The 14,835-nt window shown below is 41.7% G+C and overlaps 1 protein-coding gene across 1 annotated transcript; it reads left to right on the top strand.

Moving 5' to 3' along the window:
• The first annotated feature begins 541 nt into the window (after window positions 1-541).
• Window positions 542-13,108, top strand: LOC100709541 (uncharacterized). Its single transcript, XM_005458624.4, has 10 exons — window positions 542-566; window positions 659-950; window positions 1,045-1,181; window positions 1,475-1,769; window positions 3,666-3,817; window positions 3,905-3,998; window positions 4,347-4,492; window positions 4,748-5,003; window positions 12,742-12,920; window positions 13,030-13,108. The coding sequence occupies exons 1-10, from the start codon at window positions 542-544 to the stop codon at window positions 13,092-13,094; spliced, it is 1,641 nt and encodes a 546-aa protein (XP_005458681.3). The 3' UTR covers window positions 13,095-13,108.
• The last annotated feature ends 1,727 nt before the right edge of the window (window positions 13,109-14,835 follow it).

Here is a 14,835-nt window from a genome sequence, read left to right as displayed (position 1 = left end):
AAAGTGGGTTAAAACGTCTTGATGCATGCTCAATCATCCTTTGGTGAGTGGGTTTTAGTCAGTGGTTGTTGATCAATGGTCATGAGAATTTGTATAATTAAAATGAAGGAACTGACCTCCCAGCCCATTGTTCCTTCACTGGGCTGGTTTCAGTCATTATGCAAATGTACTGTTTATAAGATTGGGGAAACCTGCAGTCAGCTGAGACTGAAGAAGTCACTTGGATGAGTGATGAAACGTTTCTCCCACAAAACGCTACGTCCAGATGAACAGAATCAACTTTTTGGGATTTACTTAGCTGGATGATTGAGAATGCAGGAAGAAGTCCAGGTTATAATGCATGTGCATTTATTATATATATATATATATATATATATATATATATATGTAGATATTTTTTTTTTTAATTTCTTTTAATTTAATTTAATGTCTTTTTATGTATAAGACATTGGTGCAACCTATTTTTCCCCCAGTAGTTTCTGTTCATGCTGAAGAATAACTAAAATTGAATTAATCTTGTTTGTAAACAGGCATTTCCTTCATGAATGCATCGGGACTACCAGCAGGTACAGCCTTACCCTGAACCCCTGTCGCACCACCCCAATCCCCCAGTGCAATCTATGTATTTTGACTTATTATTTCTGTTTTTCCCATCGAGGGCATCTTCTTCCTAACCTGGCACTGAATAAGACAGCTGTGCAGTCTTCAAACGGTGACAACATCGGTTTTGCTTTCAAGGCCGTCGATGGCAACAGAGACGAGAACTATCAGAAAGGGTCCTGCACACTTACTTTATCACAGTCTGATCCGTGGTGGAGGGTAGACCTGGCAAGAGTGTATACAATTGGTGCTGTTGTGATAACCAATAGTGCAGGATTTGAAAACAGGTTGGATGGTGCAGAAATCTGGATTGGAAAGTCAGCAAACTTCAGTGACCCTGAGCGTGAGAGGTGAAACAGCTTGATACAGACTAACATAATAAATTTGCAGTCAGTCATAGTTCCTTCAATTTCTTTCTGCATTTCTTTTGTTGTTCATACACAGGTGTGCCGTCATCTCTCACATCCCCAGTGGGGAGACGTTCTACTTTCCATGTAGCTCTATTGAGGGACGCTATGTCACTGTGTTTCTCCCAGGAAGTGGGAAGGTCCTAAATCTCTGCGAGGTTGAAGTGTACTATGGTAATCACATTTTTATTCTGATGCTGATACAGAAGTCTGATAGTTCACAGACTCCCTGGACTTGTTGGCCTTGGTTGTTGGTTGACTTTGAGCAACAGAGTCAAATACTAAAGAAAAAAAAATCAATCGGTGTTTCATTTCAGGTTGTTTCGGATTTAAGAAAGTTTTCTTATGGGAGAATATGGGTGAAAGTGTTTTGAGCCAGAATGTGTCATGACAGCCAAATGCAATGTTTAAAATCACCACACAGTGCACCTTGTGCAGAAATGGGCTCATACTGATTATCCTTCAAGGATACCCATTATCCAATGTGGCACTCAAAGGAGAAGCTACCCAGTCATCTACACTCTCTTTTGCCACTGCGTCCAAAGCCATCGATGGCAGACGGATCTCGTTCTACAGCAATGGGTTCTGTAGCCACACCGCTGAAGACGAGACCGACCCCTGGTGGAGGGTGGACCTGCAGCGAAGCTTTACAATCACTGCTGTAAAAGTCACCAACAGAGGAGACTGCTGTGCTGAAAGACTGGATGGTGCTGAGATCAGAATAGGAAACTCACTGGAGAACAACGGAAACAACAATCCCAGGTAATGACGTGAATTAATATTGGTCCATTTTTATTATGAAATTCATTTTTAGAATAAGTAGAACAGCAAAATGTTAAAGTTTATCTGCAACATGACAACTAGCATACTGTGGTGCTAATAATAGCCAGATTTCTGGCTTTCATAGAATGAGTTTGAATTAGACATAAATCAGTCAATCAGTTACAGACAGTCGTGATCTTCGATGTGTATAAAGCACACATGTCCACAAAATAAATTTCTTCCATTCCAAACTTTCCACCACAATGGGCAAGAGCAAAGAGATAACTAAGGATGTGAGGGATAAGACTATAGACCTGCTCAAGGCTGGAATGGGCTACCAGACCATCAGCAAGAAGCTTGGTTAGAGGTTGGTTGATGTGATTATTCGCAAATGGAAGAAAGGCAAAATGACCATCACTTGCCTTTGGTCTGGAGAGCCATGCAAGTTATTGACTCATGGGCAGAAGAAGATCATGACAAAGGTGGTGTATGAGCCCAAAACTATACCTGTTAATGATGTAAAGGAAATTGGGACCACAATCACCAAGAACACTATTGTTAACCTACTATGCCACAATGGACTGAAATCTTACAGCACCTGTTACACCCCTCTGCAGCCCCTAATCTCTTTGCAGTGGCAGTGCAAGAATGTTCAGCTGTTGCTAATTGACCACACCTAGTCAGGTGTAGATAAAGGCATACCTGAGGAGGGCTTTCGTAAAGGCTCACTAGTCTTTGTCTTAGTGGTACCAGCTATTTTAGCCAAGTTGTTATGTAATTTAAAATAAAACCTCTTCTCTGTGAAATTCTGGTATTAGTCTCCATATTTATGTTGCAGCTTTTGAGCCGGGTCGTAACAGCACCTGCAAGGTCTTTCTGCTCAAGACGGCGCAGTACAGGCCTGTCATAAGCCTGCCAGTAAACATGTAAATGAGAAGGATTGAAAGAAAGTGCTTTGGTAGATGAAACTAAAACTCAGCTCTTTAATATCAAATTGACCTGCTTTAATTGCTAGAAGAGAAATGCTGAGTATGATCACCAACTCCACATTCAAGCACAAAGGTTTGTAATGCGATTAACCTGCTAGCATGTTTGGTACTTTGCCATGGCCTTCATCTTTCTCTTTTACTTATATCTGACCCTCTCGTATGTTAAGCACTTTGTTATACCACTGGTTTTTAAAGGTGCTATATAAATAAAGGTTGTTGTTGTTGTTGTTGTTGTTGTTGTTGTCGTTGTTGTCGTTGTCGTCGTAGAGGTACAGGACAACTCTTCACCACACTGAGGGGTCAATAGACAGGCCATGTACCATAAAATATTACACTAGAACTTGCACATTTTCAGCCAGAACACTGAAAATGGGTAATGAATGGGTCTTCCAACATGACAAAGACCCAAAACATACCACCAAATAAACAAATAATGACTAAAGAAGAATCATATTAAAGCCATGGAGTGGCCTAACGAGTCTCAGAACTCAGTAATACAGAAAATTTGTGGAGGGAGCTAAAGCTTCAAGTTGGCAGCTGAAAAACTTAAATTATTTAGAGCGTTTCTGTAAAGAGGAGTGGGCCAGAGTCCCTCCTGAGATGTGTGTAAACCTGGGACCAACTACAAAAAACATCTTACTACTGTACTTCCCAACAAGGGTTTCTCTACCAAGCATAAAGTTATGCTTTCATTCAGCATCAAATACTTATTTTAGTGATAACTTCTTAGTTTCAGTTTTGGAACAAAAACTCAGACATGTTCATACTGGTTCTTGAGACAAGATGATGATAACAAGAGAATACTTCGGGGGGTAGTTTATTTTCTAGTCCTTGAGTCTGTTACATCTCTTTTAACATGAGGCCCATAATACTAACATAATATTGCGCTAACCCTTTCTGCTGTCAGGTGTGCTTCCATCTCACATATCAAAGCAGGTAAAACCTACACATACCGGTGTGACGGAGGCAGCATGGAGGGTCGCTTTGTGAACGTGTTTCTTCCTGGACAGAAGAAGACTCTCACCCTGTGTGAAGTGGAGGTGTATGCTGCCCCAGCAGGTAGAGCTTTAAGTGACTGGATCTGATCTACTGAAACACATCTGCCTGATACTGTTTCATACTTGTTTGTTCTTTTCATCAATTTAGTTGAACCGCTTCCAAACATGGCCTTAGGCAAACAAACAGCACAGTCATCGACTTGGCCCAATAAACCTTTTCTGTCATCAAAAGCTGTTGATGGGTACAAAAATGGAAACTTGGTTGATGTAGGCTGTACCCATACTACAGAAGAAACAAATCCCTGGTGGAGAGTAGACTTGTTAGCTGTCTATAAGGTCAGTGTTGTCACGATCATTAACAGACAAGATAATTTAATTGAAAGGATTCTTGGGGCAGAGATTCGGATCGGGGACTCACTGGATCAAAATGGAAATCAAAACCCGAGGTGAGACGTGATTTCTGACAACTGGAAAATTTCTCCATCATTATTTATTCATTTTTTTCTCCCATTTAAACAACAGATAAATGTTTGAACAAATATTAGGTAAAACTGACACATTTCTCTTTGACGTTTCTACAACTCCATCAGGTGTGGCATTATTGAATCATTGGATGGTACACCAACATACACATTCCAGTGTAATGAAATGGAAGGTCGCTACATCAATGTGATCATGCCAGGATCTCAGAAAATTCTGACGCTGTGTGAAGTGGAGGTGTTTGCTTCTCTGCCTGGTATAGTGGTTGTTTTCTAGTGGTATATGTGGAAGCTGCTTGTTTTTATTTTCCCTTTTTATATTTTTTCTCATATTTATTATTTTACATTAGAAAAATTGGACTCAATTCACCTTGCTGACTTTCTAACTTTCAGTGTTCATTTTCATTTACTTTGGAGCTGAAAGAAACATTACAGTTGAACCTGTCAAAATAAAATAAAAACAAATAAACACGGTTGAAACAAACAGAATCCTAACAAACTTTGCTCTCCAGCACCAGAAGCTGTTACTCCTTCACCAACTCCTCCAACACCTCCTACTGCTCCTCCCACTGTGAGTGTGCAGCTTGGTGGTAGGAACGTGACGGTGGTGGGAGAGAGGCTCTGCTGGTCTGATGCTCTGATGTACTGTAGACGTTATTACTGGGACCTGCTCAGCCTTCGCAGCCAACAGGAGCAAAGCGAGTTGGAGCAGCTGCTGGGCCTCATTCCTTTCTCCCTCACAGACCACGTCTGGCTGGGACTGCGCAGGTACTTAGACAAAAGATACTTCTAACAGCTCAATGAATGAACAGGGAGGACACAGAGTCATCCAGGATTCAAAAGGTCATAGTTCAAGTTTTCTTGTGCAGGTACTCAATTCCACCAAATTAGCCCTGATAGTACACTATCAAAACACAGATATCAAAAACACATCAAAATAATTTCACTCCCTACCAGGGCATCTGTATCCACTAAGGGTCCCCAGGCTAGGCCCCCAAGCCTACCTTGGATATGAGCGAGAGAGATATAACTGAAGCCATACCAGCTCGGATGGGTGGATTAACAAGGTCTACATCAGGTGTTAAGGAACCAGGACACCCTGATAAGTGTGGCTACTGGACCAAGAATGCCAAGAAGGCATAGGTGGACAAGGGATGAGGACAGGGTGCTGTTGGAATGGTACTATGCAAATAACACCAGCGGAAGGGGTTCCATGAAAAGGTTGTGGGACCTATGGAATCATTAATACCCAGCATCCCGACTGACGGTGAAACAACTAGTAGCCAAGTATTCCAAAATTCAGAAGAACCAACTGATGATTTACAACTGTCACATCTAGAGATTCGTGATGTACAACACAAATCATATGTCAAGAGGGAGTCAGCTGTACGAGATCAACAGGAACCTTCTAGAATTCGATGGGGATGGGGCAAAAAGCACTAGAGGCCAACTTCAATCCAATTACAAGTCACCATCAAGTGTGGGATTTACCAAGGAGATGCTCCATCTTCACTGCTGCTCTGCATATAAGATTATTGACAAGACTGACTACGTTCACTGCCTATGGAATGGAGCAATTGTCAGCCGCCTCCTCTATATGGATGATATCAAGCTGAATGCCAGGAGTAAACAAGACATCAATTTACTGATCCACATCACTAGGATGTACAGCACTGATATTGGAATAGCATTCGCACAGGAGAAGTGTAGTTGGATGGTAACAAAGCGAGGGAAGGTAGTCAGAAGTGAGGGGATCACACTACTATAAGGCATCATTGCAGACTTCAAGGACAGCTACAAGAACCTGGGAATTGCACAGGAAATAGAAACCATGAAGAGGCTGCTAGGAAAGCTGCAACCATTAAATACCTACAGAGAGTAAGGCAAGTCCTGAACAGTCATCTAAATGAGAATAATAAGGTCCAGGCAACAAGAACAACAACAATCTTTATTTATAGAGCACATTTAAAAACCAGCGGTATACCAAAGTGCTTAACATAAAAGACAGAGAAGTAATATGAGTATTATAAGGCCTCAGCAAAGTATCAAATATACTCACAGGTCAGTGCCACTAATACACAGGGGTAGTATAAAATGCATATCAAGTAAAAACATAGTAAAAGCACAAGCCATAAAAAATATGTATAAAGAAAAATAGAGTAAGTCTAAAAGTCAGGTGCGAGCATTAACAAGCGGGAAAGGCGAGATTAAACAAATAGGTTTTTAACCGTGATTTAAAAGATTGGATAGAATCGGACGCCCGGATTGCAATCGGAAGGTTATTCCACAACTCTGGTGCAGCCAGGGCAAACGCCCGGTCACCTCTAGACTTCAGCCGAGATCTATGCTGCACCAAGAGTAACTGAGTAGATGATCTTAATGCTCTGGCAGGAACATATGATTTAAGGAGTTCCCTAAGGTAGCTCGGTGCTGTGTTGTTGGTAATTTTAAACGTAAGCAGCAGTATTTTAAATTGCATGCGGTATTCAATGGGTAGCCAGTGAAGGTCAGCTAGAACAGGGGTGATACAGGCAAACTTCCCAGTTCCGGTCAGAATGCGTGCCGCAGCATTTTGGACTGTCTGCAGTCTATGAAGGAGGGCAGAATGAAGACCAAAGTAAAGTGAATTGCAGTAATCCAGCCTTGAGGTCACAAAGGTGTGGATGAGCTTTTCCAGGTCCTTATGCGGAACATACTGCCTAGCCTTAGATCTAGTTTCTACCAACTGCGTCTCATCTCTAACTACAGCAGACACTTGTTTATCGAATTTGAACGAGCTGTCAAGCAACACGCCCAGACTGCTAACAGTGTCAGAAAGGGAGCTGGTAAGGGAACCAAAGGCATCACAAAGTTGGCCACGAGGAACGTTGCTGCCAAATACTACGATTTCAGTTTTCTTATCATTTAGGATAAGAGAGTTTGCTAAAAGCCATTCTTTGACCTCGCGCATGCATTCTTGAAAGCAGTGCAAGGACAAAGCAAGATCATCATTTAGTTCAAAGTAGATCTATATATCGTCAGCATAGCAGTGGAAAGCGGTGCGGTATTTCTCAAAGATTGCACTTAGAGGGAGCATATACAGTGAGAAAAGAATAGGGCTCAACACAGATCCTTGAGGCACGCCACAGCAGACAGGTGCAGCAGAGGAAGAACAAGTGCCCAGGTTGACCGAGAAGGACCTATTGGAGAGGTATGATTTAAACCAATCAAGGGCAACACCTTTAATGCCTACAGTATGCTCAAGCCTCGCTAATAAGATGTTGTGATCTACCATATCGAAGGCCGAGGATAAATCCAATAAAACTAGGACCGCAGAGCGTCCATTATCAGCAATTAGAAGAAGATCGTTAAGGACTCTAAGCAACGCTGTTTCGGTGCTATGATGTGGTTTGAGGCAGACTGGAATTTATCATTAATGTCGTTCTCATCCAAGTACACCTGGAGTTGTAGAAGAACTATCTTCTCAAGGATTTTGGACAGGAACGGGAGCTTAGAGATCGGCCTGTAATTCACATAATCGTTATAATCAAGGTTCCTTTTGTTAAGAACAGGCTGAACTATAGCATGTTTAAAAGCTGACGGGACGCAGCCAGAGAGTAAGGAAGAATTCAATAGCGATAAAATACTGGGTCCAATTACATCGAAGCAGTCCTTAACTATGCGAGATGGGAGAGTATCATGTATAGGATTAGTATTGTTCAGTTGTTCACAGTGTTGGGACTAACGCGTTATTAAGTAACGCGTTACAGTAACTACGTTATTTTTGTGGTAACGAGCACGGTAACTAGTTATTATGCCAAAACCAGGAACGCGTTACTCGTTACTGGGATTTAGATAGGCTCGTTACTCGTTACTTTGTGTGGTGGATATCGCGGAGCTTCCACAGATTCAATAACATTAGCAATTGGTGGAAGCCAGCAGGTGGATGAAGGAAAAGGGAGGCAAGAGGAGAGACCCGAAGCGGCCGCCGGTCCGCGTGTCAGGTGAACTGAACTTCAGGTAAGAAGTTATGACCTGCAGTCTATCTGGGTCAGATATAAACCAAGTTTAGGTGGAGTTTATTTTCGGTATGCTGACATTTTCGTACTGCGTGCTAGCTAGCATGACGGAGTTTCTATACAGCTGTGTGGGTGCTATGTTACTGATGTTGAACTTTATTTTGTTCATACGGTTAATTATTAGAGTTGCCAACCGTCCCGTAAAAAACAGAATCGTCTGGTATTCAGAGAAAATATTACGCGTTTCGTACTGAGGTGAAAAGGAACACAGTTTGTCCCGGACTTCAGCTACAATGAAAAAGACACAAAGCTGAAGCTGCACAGCTGCCTCTTCTTCTCTCATTCTCTCCCGTTTCTACTTCAATCACAAAACTGATCAGTGATCAGCTGATCGGCTTTTCTCTCTTGTTTATTTATCGCTCACTTTGCGCCAGAAAGAGGAAACCAGCGGATGTCGCGTTAAACAACAGCAGCACGTTTAAGCTTGATCAGCTGTTGTTAGAATTTATTTAATATTAATTTCTAGTATCAGCTGATGTTTGCTGGAGCCACAGCTGTAAAGCTGCTGGTCATGATATCGGTTTGGTTATCTGGTGAGAGGGAAACATGCAGATGAAACCAGGAGATGTCCTTACTGAATCATCAGAGCTGAACAGGTGATGGAGAAACAGGTTTACCTTTTAGGTGACATGGATGAGTTGAAGGGAAGTTATGAACTGTTTCTGAGAGACAAATAACACCAGGATCCTTTTCTATGTAGCTGACAGCTGGTAACTGTGCAGGGGCGGGTCTAGCAAAGTTTTGCCAGGGGGCCAGGTAGGGCATTAACAGGGAGAGGGGGGCACAAGGAAATACTTTTCTTTCTTATTCTCATTTAAAATGTGTAGCTTTTAAAAAAATAATTATCTGAGTCTTGCAACAAACAATTGATAGATTGATACATATATACCATCAGAACAGTGTACATCACTGTCACAACAGTGTTTATTTTCATTCAAAGGCTTTATGATTTTTCCTATAATGGTGGGCCGGTCTCTAGTCAAAATGCCCGGGACGATTTTTTTGTCCCAGTCCAGCTCTGTATGCAGCTCATCTGCAGTCTGGTGTTACCTACATCTTCCTATTCAGAAGGCAGAATTTCCAAGTTCTGAGTACAATCAAAAGCACCACGACTGCAGTTTTTGTGTTGGATGTAAAAAGCAGGCTAGAATCATGGCGGCGGTCAACGACGGTCCAGGCGTGGGATTTCTCTCGTGGAAATGTGCACATTATTTTTTCCTTTCTATTGGTAGGTGGCACAATGCACTTGTGGCAATTAAGCAAGCTAGAAGACTGGCAGTCTGGCTGGGTATCCAGTTACGGAAGCAACACATTAACAAGAGAATTCTGAGTAAAACCAAAGTTACTTTCCCTAGTAACTAGTTACTTTGAAAGTAACGAGTAACTTGAAGTAACTGAGTTACTTTTTTAGAGAAGTAACTAGTAATGTAACTAAGTTACTAATTTAAAGTAACTTACCCAACACTGGTTGTTCAACTAAACGCTTAAGAGTAAGGAGTGACACGGGCTCAAACTGATGGAAAGTAGACGAACAACCAGGGGTAAAAACAAACTTTATCTAAGAAATGATTTAAAAATTGTTCACAAAGAGCCGGAGACCACACCAGCGGCATAACAGGGCAGGGATTGACCACTGAATTAAAAATTTTAAATAGTGTTCGGCGGTTGTGACCATTAGCTAGGATAATTTTTGATAGGAAAGCCGCTTTGGCCATTTTGGCAGCAGTTTGGAATTTCGAGCGGCTGGTACGTAGGATTTCATAAGATACCTGGAGTTTATCTTTTCTCCACCTCCTCTCATCGCGGCGACACATACGTCGTAAGGCGCGTGTAGAGTTGTTTAACCAACATTGGGAATAAGTTGTAGGGCGCTTCATTTTAATAGGTGCAACAGTGTCAAGGATAGAGGAGCATATGGTTAACAAGGTGTTGGCAAAGTCCTCAACCATATGAGAGGTAAAGCAATCAAACGTAGTGGATGCAGAATTCAAAAAAGAAGCAGAAAAATTTGCCACAGTTTCAGCATTAACTATACGCATAGGGCGAAGGAGGGCCTCAAGGTGCAGTTCAGTATTACCTAAGTCAACATCAAAGATGACCCGGGAGTGGTCAGAGAACCCAGCATTGTTTATATCCTTGATGCAAATGTCCAAGCCATATGAAAAGACCAGGTCAAGGGTATGGCCTTTAGCATGGGTTGGTTCATTAACCCGCTGAGTGAGGTTAAAAGAGTCAATCTTTAGCTAATGGGTTGTTCTTACAGCAGACATGTATATTAAAATCGCCAGTAATAAGAACACAGCCATATTTAAAAAGAACAGATCCTAAAAAGTCAGCGAATTCAGAGATGAAAGTCTTGTTGTATTTAGTCAAAGAGTCAGTCATCTCCAGTAGCTGTGCTTCAAAGCTAGGGTAGGTAGGGGAGGGTAGCAGCCGAACTTTGTTTATTTTTAAAAACCGAAGCTAAGCCACCACCTCTGCCAGTGAGCCTCGGCGAGCTAAAAAAGATACAGTCTTGGGGGAGAAGCTCAGAGAAGGGGATGAACTCACCAGGAGAAATCCACATCTCCGTCAGGAGTAAAACGTTCAGTCCCGCGGTGAGGAAAAGGTCATTTAAAAGAAAAGCCTTGTTCGCCAGCGACCTGACATTAAATAAAGCCATCCGTGTCCGAGGAGCTAGGTCACCAGCGGTGGCACGTCGCAGGACGCTGAGGTTGTTGTGATGGACACCACGACCGGAGGACGTTATCCAGGACCGAACAGGGAGGCAAGCCACTGGAAGGGCTGGGTAGGCTTGAAATCCAGCGGGGCAGATCCACCGATTCCTCAGCAGTTTAGCATCAGGGCGACCTCTGAAGTAGGGGATAAAGCGTAGAATATCCCGGCTTGCATATGGATAATCCGTAACCTTGGCTTTGAAGTAAGCCTTAAGACGGACGAGAAAACCACTCTTTTTACCCCGTTTCCTGTAACGTTTCCTGAGCAGGTTGGAGAGAGGTAGGCAGGACATACTGGTGAGGGAGTCTGGCCATAGAAGGGTGGCGTCACCTAGGGTCCAACATGCATCCGGGCGATGGGAGTAAGAGAATCGGAGATTCAAAAGCATATGTCTGTCGTAAGTTATTAGTGCACAGCCACCTAGTGAGCATAAAACCAAAAACAAAACAATAAGGAGTACTAAGCCAAGGCGGGGGCGAGGACGGCCTGCCATACACACCGGCGCCATCTTTTTAAAATCAACACCTACACCCTGCTGGTGATTATATACCTTGCTAGGATAATAAGATGGGTTAAGGAGGAGATAGAAGCCACAGACATTAAGACAAACAAGCTCCTTACCATGAATGGAGGGTTTCGCCCCAAATCCAGCACCCTGAGACTGTACACTAAGTGAAGACTGGTAAGTGTCAGAACCACTCTCCAGGATGAAACAACACAACATACATGAGGAAGATGACCACAACTGACTGCGCACTTAGTGAATACCTCAGACAGCAGAAACCCAAGAAAGAAAAGGAGCAACTAGAAGAACCATCATGGAAGGACAGGCCCCTCCATGGTATGTACTACCGTCAGATAGAGGAAGTGGCTGACATCTAGAAATCCTACCAGTGGCTGGACAAAGCTGGACTGAAAGACAGCATAGATGCACTAATTATGGCAGCACAGGGACAAGCTCTGAGCACAAGATCCTTTGAGGCTGGGGTCTATCACACCAGGCAAGACAAGACAATCCAGCACACAACAGCAGGGTGCTAGATGTCGGCAGGCAGGACATACATGGAACGCCATAACCCAGTGGCCTGTAAAGTATACAGGAACATATGTGCTGAGAATGGTCATGAGGTCCCAATGTCAAAATGGGGGACTTCTAGATACATACTGACAAACTGCTGATATCTAACCAACCGGAAATGGTAGTTGTGGACAAGCAGAGGACGACGGCTGTTGCGACAGATGTAGCTATACCAGGTAACTGCAACATCAGGAAGAAAGAACATGAGAAGATCGAGAAGTACCAAGGGGTGAGAGAGGAACTCAAGGAGATGTGGTGGGAGACAATCTCTGTCCAGAAGAGTGCAGTTCTTGAAGGATCAAGATCGGGGTTGTGGGAAATTTCTTTCATAGTGCCTGCAAAATACTGACAGGGCAGAGGTCCTGTTACCATTGAAAATCAAAGTCACAACAGTTCAGACAATGATTGCTTGCATTTTCTTATTTTCATCGCTGCCGTGCCAAACAGATAGCTTTAAATACCCTAACCCAACCGCACATGACCCTGAATAGGTAAGAGGAAGAAGATGAATGAGTAATTGGAATGTTCTTTTTTGTTCATCATAAAGACAGTGTCATAAAGATAAATTTGGATCATATAACTTGAAAATGTGAAACAAGTGTTAAAATCAGTAGGCTACATAATTAGTATTTTGATTCACTATGTCCAACAGATCCCTAAGAGGAGACGACTGGTTCTGGATGTCTGGACATCCCATGAGTTTCTTTAATTGGCCACAAGATTTTGTCCCTCACTATTACTCCAGCATCTGTGGAGCTATGGGCAATGGAGAGCACTTCCTGTGGCAGGACCTGCACTGTGGGGAGCAGCTCAATTTCATCTGCCAATCAGGTTGGACTTATACCACACCAATGCATCTGTACACTTTATTGTAAACTCTGGGTTCCTCAGAAAGTTTTGTGCTTCTGAGGATTAATTACTCTACCTCCTGTTCATTTAGGTGCTGGGGACAATGTGCAAAGAGTGGACTTCTACAGCACCAAGAATGTCACAACTGTAAAGTAAAGCCATACTCTTAGACTTTACAAGTGAAACTTTTTTTTGTTGGTTTGTTTTTTTCACTTTAACAATGTAAACCATTCTGTAGAAGACTCAATAAAAACTTTCATACTGAATTTAGCTGTAATTCTCAAACAGTTAGTATGGTACCTTGTGTTTTAACCTTTAAATGAAATCTGAAAGAGTGCAGTCAAATCACATTTTGATCACTTGATTTAAAAATCAGAGAGGTAAAATCATACTATAATCATCATAACTTATGTATATATCTATGTATGTTTGTATATTCCCTATTTCATCCTAGATGAGTGGCCCAATCTTGATGAAACTTTGCATAAACATTGCCTAGGGCACCATGAATGCCAAAATCTATATGGCGTGTACAAATATTAGATACAAATCCCACAATCACACACACACACACACACACACACACACACACACACACACACACACACACAGACAGACAGACAGGTAGATAGATGTACACCTGTTCAGTTGAGCTCAGAATATAATGTCATAGTACAGAATGAAATAGTATAGAATGAAATGGAACAATGTAGTGGTATCATAGCATCATAGTTTAACGATTGTAAATTATTATTTCTATGAGATGTTTTAACTGTTTATAGTCAAATACTATGTAATTATGCATTCATGAGTTCAATACACTGGAAATATATAAAGGTAAAAAATGGAAAAAAAATAAAAGTAACAAATTTTGCCAAAATCTTTGAGCTGTTCTGCTTTTTCACTGACACATTAATAATTTACAAAATTATATCTAAGAGATGAAAGCAGTAAACCTGCATGCTAATCAAGTGACACACTTAACAGTTCTCTTTCTTATTTACTATCGGTGGTGGCTGAAGCTCAGGAGGTGGTTAGGCCTAGGTCACCTACCTAGGTTGGTGGTTTGATCCCTATCTGCTCCAGTCCACATACCAAATATCCTCGGGCAAGATACTAAACCCAGCTTGCTCTCTGATTGGAGTATGAATGTGTGAGAATGTTAGATAGAAAGTGCTTGTGAGAATGGGTGATTGTTGTAAATTGTGTAAAGCGTTTTGAGTGCTCAGAGTCGAGAACTGTGTAAGAACCAGTCCACCATCTAAATATTAACTATTAGATCGCTGTACATAAAGTACCAAAAATGAAAGTAATTATTCTGGAGAATAATGTTCCCTATGACTTGTGGTGGGTAATTTATTTAGACCCATTCCTTAAAAAGTATTAATAAAACACAATGAAAATTCTGTACTACTAATAAAAGTGTAGGATTGTCAAACTGTACATAAAATACAAATAAATAAACAGCTTTTAATGAGCTCAGAAACATATTTATGCATCAAGCACAGCTAAAATAAAAGGCTTTAACACTGTGTGTTGCGTTTGTCAAAGGGATTAAAAACATGAAGGAAAAATTAGGGTGTTGTATTAGCAAAACAGCTGATGAAAATTTGTAAAAACTTTCTATAGAAGTTTTTTTCTGCCATCCATCAATTAAATGTTTGTAGATTGCTTCTATGATCTAGCCAGCGACCATGGAGGAAAATTAGGAAATTAACCTGGCTAAAAACAGAGATTTATCTACAATGCACAAGCAGAAAAATGTGTTGGCCACTCAGCTTGTCCATGGACATCCACATGAAAAAAAAAAGAAAAGTCAATATTTCTCCGATCCCACAGCAATATGTAGTGGGATCGGAAGGAAGCAGGGTCAAGCCTGCTTCCATAGACGACAACC

The sequence above is a fragment of the Oreochromis niloticus genome, linkage group LG3, assembly GCF_001858045.2.
Source record: "Oreochromis niloticus isolate F11D_XX linkage group LG3, O_niloticus_UMD_NMBU, whole genome shotgun sequence".
In the NCBI taxonomy this organism is placed as follows: Eukaryota; Metazoa; Chordata; class Actinopteri; order Cichliformes; family Cichlidae; genus Oreochromis; species Oreochromis niloticus.
Note: the sequence above shows the minus strand (reverse complement) of the source record. Positions and strands in the feature narration are given on the sequence as shown.